The 5,866-nt window shown below is 41.3% G+C and overlaps 1 protein-coding gene across 1 annotated transcript in view; it reads right to left on the bottom strand.

Moving 5' to 3' along the window:
• The window catches only part of XPO6 (exportin 6), a 102,682-nt gene that overhangs the window by 23,263 nt on the left and 73,553 nt on the right, over positions 1-5,866 (bottom strand). The window contains exons 15-16 of the mRNA XM_021719377.1: positions 1,962-2,129; positions 829-1,018 (exon numbers count right to left, since the gene is read on the bottom strand). Of these exons, the coding sequence (XP_021575052.1) occupies positions 829-1,018; positions 1,962-2,129 (358 nt within the window). The remainder of the gene's footprint in view (positions 1-828; positions 1,019-1,961; positions 2,130-5,866) is intronic.

Below are 5,866 nucleotides of genomic sequence, written 5' to 3'. Positions count from 1 at the left end.
GGAGCGGCCACTGCACTCCAGTCTGGGAGACAGAGTGAGACTCCAGCTCAAAAAAAAATAAAAACATAAAATAAATAAATAAATAAATAAAAGTGCTTTTAGAAAGAATACTAAGTACTTATTACTATTGCTGATATTTCACAAGGCATTTTTGTTGACACTCTATAAATGACACCATCTAATAATGTTCCATTATTTTCTTATTTGAAAAAAGATTATATTTTTAAATATTTCTGAAATATGTGTTATTTCAGAAAGATTTTTCCAGAGAAATCTGATACCTTACACTTAAACCAGAGTTCTCCTATATTTTTTTTCTCTTTCTTTAACATAAACAACCAAACTTGAAGTACCACTATTGGAAGAAACCAAGCGCTTTCAAAATCTGAAATATCTGCATTTGGAAAAAGGTTAAAACCAATCTCAAAAGACAATTCTTAAGTTCATTTTCCCAGTGTGTATAGGTTAAGTTCTTTATTAGCTTATTCAAGTAACTGAAATCAAACAATCATCACTACAAGCTTTGTTCTGTCGGTGGAAGTCACCATCAACAGTATCTTCTGTGGACATTTTTCTTAGGGCTCCAGACTTTCTTTACTTTAAACAAGAGAAGGGGCAGTCTACATTCAGGAAATAGGCCTGGCTGATGTCTTAACTGAATTCCATAAGCGCGATTCTAACCCTGAGTGTGGCTTTACTCTTTTGCAGCTGTGTGACTATGGACAAAGGAATTCATCCCAGGAGGCTCAAGTCTAATCTCATCTGTTACGAAGGAAGAAATGTTGCCCCACCTCCATCCCTGGACTGTCCCTGCCTAGGGTCACTTACTGTCATCCAGTGGCATTTTCCTGTGTGGGGCAACAGCATTGGGTTTCAGGTTGCGATAGTCCCGGGAGAGTGCAGAGATGAGGCTGGCATGGTTGATGGATCGCACAGGCCATTGCTGCTCATTCTCTGGAAGGTTTGGCCACGGAAGCAGCAAGATGTTGGACAGAGCTCGGCACACCAAAACCTGAGCCTGAAGAAACCCCAAAGGCACTCATCAGAGGTCAAAGAGCAAAAGACAGCAGAGCAGCCATGCCTGACACAGCCTTCGGCACCCACTGAACACTTGGAACTCAGGCCCCAGGCTCCTTTCTTTTAACTGGGCAGGGCCTTTGGTCTGACTCTAAGGCAAACCAGGAGGAAAAAGAAATAAAGCAATAACACATGTCTAGGCCTAGCATAACCCCGCCTCAATAATCTTCCTGGTGTTCTCACTTCCCCTCTAATCTGATACTTGAAGCATTACACAGGGAGAAATCAAACTGCAGACACTGACTCTAATGCGTCCCTCAGGTGCTGGCTCTGAAACCCTCTGAGAAGCTACTTAGAACAGGTCTGATCAGAGAATCATAATCCAGGTGCCCTTAGCACCACACCAAAGCAATGCACTCACATCCAGGAGCTCTGAAGTAACTGCTACAAACCCCGCCTACCCCACCTCCTTTCTGTTTGTTTTTAAACTTAAAGACAGAGCCTCCTAAGGAGAATTCTAAAAGAATACATTTGCCTGGAGCTTCTTAACCCTAAACACACACACACACACACACACACACACACACACACACACACACACACACACACAGAGCAACAACAACAAAAATCAGAGTGGTCTGAACCAAAAAGAACGCAAAAAAGATTCTCACAACACTGGACAAAATTACAAGTTTGTAAAGCAGCAAAACGTCTCTACACACTGGGAGGAGCTTTTTCACATCTGAATCAGTACACTATGTTAGAGAGGGCATTATAAGAATCACTGTGGCTGTGTCAGTGCCACACCCATACAAAATCTGTCTAGGTTGGCATGGACTTTATAAGCTCGGAGAACAAAAACAAAGGCCAGAATCTTCTTCCTCAGCTTTCTAGGGTCTGAGTCACAAGGCTTTGAGAATCCCAGGGGAGCTCTGGGGCCTCACCTTATCGACAAGTCGCTGGGCAGAGGCATCAGTGATTCTGTTGAACACTTTCTGCACTGCAGGGATGCTGATCAGAAAGACGGGCCGCACGGTGGTGGCCAGTGAGACCAGTAAGTGGCATGCAGATAGCAGCAACTTGTCTTGGACCTGGAGAGGGAAAAGGACCTGTCAGCTCTCTACACCCCACTGTGAGACTAGTAATAGAAAAACTGCTGAGGTAGCCATCAGGTCAGTATGGTCCGAGACTGCCAAATTATACCACCTTGGCTCTAGTTCAAGCACTTTTCCTATGGCGTCTCCCACAATAAGGTGCCCATCTTCTTTGTCATGTCCACAGCTCCTGTCCTCGAGCCAGTACCACCTCTAGTTCCTCCTTCACAGTCATTGGCAGCTTTGAACTCAGTCAATTCTCAGCTCAAGAATCTATATGGCTCTGTACCAGCTAACACATCACATGGCAAGCCCCTTGGGATTCTCCATCTTACTCCTCTTGCTCCAATCAAGTCAGGATCTCTCTGAGCCCCCACCTCCCTGCACTTTATCAGTTCCAACAGTCTCTCCTACTTCTTTCCTTAACACTGACACTTTCAAATTAGCAAAAGAAAAACACGTGTTACAGATAGGACCCAATGCTGGTAAGACTGTGGTAAAAACAGCACACGAGTCACGGCATGTAAAAAGGCAAGAAATATTACTGTAAGTTCTTAGAACCGCAAATTATACCTAACCATTAACCCTATAATCTCCCCTTATTCTAAGAAAATTATATAAAAGGATAAACCTACTTTTACAAATACATGCATTTCAGAATAAGTCATTGTAATAACTTTTTTTTAAAATGGAAGCAGCCTAAAAATCCAGCAATGGCTAGGTAAACTGTGAGACCCTGATGAACTATTACAATTACTTTACAAGTTACAATTATAAACACAACATAAATTTGTGGAAAACATATGTTGTTCTTATCAAAACAATACATTGTTAAAGTGGCACAAAATGCTAATATGATTAAAACCACAAGAAAAAAATCATAAAAATAAGCATCCATATGCTCTAGTAATAGAAACTGGTAGTCTTCTTGGAGGACAACTTAATAGAATCTGTCAAATTTTACACTGCTATAACCTTTGACTCAGTAATTCCACTTCCAGGAATCCATCCTTCAGGCCCACTAGCATATGTGTGGAAAGATGGACATAAAATAGGAGCTCATTTCTACCAAGAGGAAAATTATAATGCATTCCCCAAAACAGAACTGGGCAATTTGAAAAACTGTAAGTTGCCCTACATATATAAAGGAAAGGAAGGCATATTGTTAGGCAAAAGCAGTTATATTCTATCTAGCAGTCCACAAACTTTTGCCTGTAACCTAAAACATAAAACAATCTGGAAGGATATACAGGCACACCTTGGAGATTTTGGAGGTTTGGTTCCAGGCCACTGTAATAAAGCAAATATTGCAATAAGGCAAGTCATACAAACTTTTTGGTTTCCCAGTGTACATAAAAGTTATGCTTATACTATACGGTAGTCTATCAAGTGTGGAACAGCATTGTGTCTAAAAAGATATGTATATGCCTTTTTTTTTTTGAGTTCGAGTCTCACTCTGTCGCCCAGACTGGAGTGCAGCGGCCGCTCCCGGCTACCGCAGCCTCAACCTGCTGGGCTCCGGCGATCCTTCCGCCTCAGCCTTCCGAGTAGCCGGAATTACAGGCGTGTGCTACCACGCCCAGCCAATTTTTTGATTTATTGTAGAGATGAGGTCTCACCTGCCCAGGCGGGTCTCAAACCCGCGGGCTCAGGCAATCCACTCACCTCAGCCTCCAAAAGACGCGGGATTACAGGCTGAGCCACCGAGTTCAGCTAAAAGACATGTATATACCTTAATTTTAAAATACTTCATTGCTTAAAAAAAATGCTGACGATCATCTGAGCCCTTAGTAGGTTGTAATATTTTGGCTGGCAGAGGGTCTTGCCTCAGTGTTGATGGCTGCTGACTGTTTAGGGTGGTGACTGCTGAAGGGTGAGTGGCTGTGGCAATTTCTTAAAATGAAACAACGAAGTTTTCCAAATCAATTATCTTTTCATGATAGATTTCTCTGAAGCATGCAACACTGTTTTATAGCACATTATCAACAGTTGAACTTCTTTCAAGACTGAAGTTAATCCTCTCAAGCCCTGTTACTGCTTTATTAACTATGTTTATGTAATATTCCAAATCTCTCATCATTTCAACAATCTTCACAGCATCTTCACCAGGAGTAGATTTCATCTCGAGAAGCCACTTTCACTGCTCATCCATAAGAAGCAACACTTCATTCAAGTTTTATCACAAGACTGCAGCAATTCAGTCACACATTCATGCTCCACTTCTAGTTCTCAGTGGAAACATACCACATCTGCAGTTACTTCCTCCACTGAAGTCTTAAGCCCTACCAAGTCATCTATCTATGAGGGTTGAAATTAATTTCTTCCAAACTCCTCTCAACGTTGCTATTTTGACCTCCTCCCATGTATCAATGAACGTTCTTCATGACATCTAGAATCATGAATTATTTCCAGAAGGTCTTCAATTTACTTTGCCCAGATCCATCAGTGGAATCACAAACTATGGTAGCTATAGCCTTACAAACAGTACTTCTTAAAGAAAACTTGAAAGTAAAAATGAGTTCTTGATCTGTGGCCTAAAGATGGCTGTTGTGTTAGCAGGTATGAAAATAACATTAATCTTCTTGTGTATCTCCATCAGAGCTTTTGGGTGACCAGGTGTACTCTCAATGAGCAGTAATGTTTTGAAAGGAATTTTTTTTCTGAGCAGTAGGTCTCAATAGTAGGCTTAGAATATTCTGTGAAACAGATGAACTGACATCCAAGCTTTGTTTTCCATTTATAGAGCACAGGCAGAGTAGACTCAGAATAATTCTTAAGGAGCCTAGGATTTACAGAATAGTAAATGAGCAGTGGTTTCAACTTCAAGTCACTGGTTGCATTAGCCCCCTAACAAGACAGCTGGGCCTTCCTTTGGAGTTCTGAAGCCAGGCAGTAACTTTTCCTTTCTAGCTATGAAAATCCTAGATAGCATCTTCTTCCAACAGAAAGCTGTTTCATCTACATTGAAAATCTATTTAGTGATCCTCAATGATCTTAGCTAGATCTTCTGGTTACCTTGCTACAGCTTCTACATCAGCACTTGCTGCTTCACCTTGCACTTGTATGTTATAGAGATGGTTTCTTTCCTTAAAACTCATGAACCAACTTCTGCTAGCTTCCAACTTTTCTTCTGGCGCTTACTCACCCCTCTCAGGCTGCACAGAATTCGGTCCTTGCTCTAGATTAGGTTTTGGCTTAAGGGAATGTTGTGGCTGGTTTGACTTTCCATCCAGGCCACTAAAACTTTCTTCACATCAAGAGTGAGACTGTTTCACTTGTTTGTCATTTGTGTGTTCCCTGGAGTAGTACTTTTAATTTCCTTGGAGAACTTTTCCTTTGCTTTCACAACTTGACTGACTGGCGCCAGATGCCTACCTTTTGGCCTGTCTCAGTTTTCAACAATCTTAGTCTTCCGTACTAAGCTTCATCATTTCCAGCTTTCGATTTAAAGTGAGAGATGTGAAACTCTTCCTTTCACTTGAACAGGTAGAGGTCACTGTAGAGCTTGGCATAATTTCAAAACGATTTTGTCACAAGAAATAGGAGGGCCTGAGGATGCAGGAACAGCCAGTTGGTGGAGCAGTCAAAATACACACATTTATCAGTTAAGTTCACCATCTTCTACAGGCATGGTTCCTGGTGCCCCGAAAAATTCTAACAATAACAAAATATCACTGGTCACAAATCACCATAATACATATAATAACAAAAAGTTTGAAATATTCCAAGAATTACCAAAATGTGACACACAAGCA

The sequence above is a fragment of the Carlito syrichta genome, unplaced genomic scaffold, assembly GCF_000164805.1.
Source record: "Carlito syrichta isolate Samal-C Ts95f unplaced genomic scaffold, Tarsius_syrichta-2.0.1 Scaffold314605, whole genome shotgun sequence".
NCBI classification, from domain to species: domain Eukaryota; kingdom Metazoa; phylum Chordata; class Mammalia; order Primates; family Tarsiidae; genus Carlito; species Carlito syrichta.
Note: the sequence above shows the minus strand (reverse complement) of the source record. Positions and strands in the feature narration are given on the sequence as shown.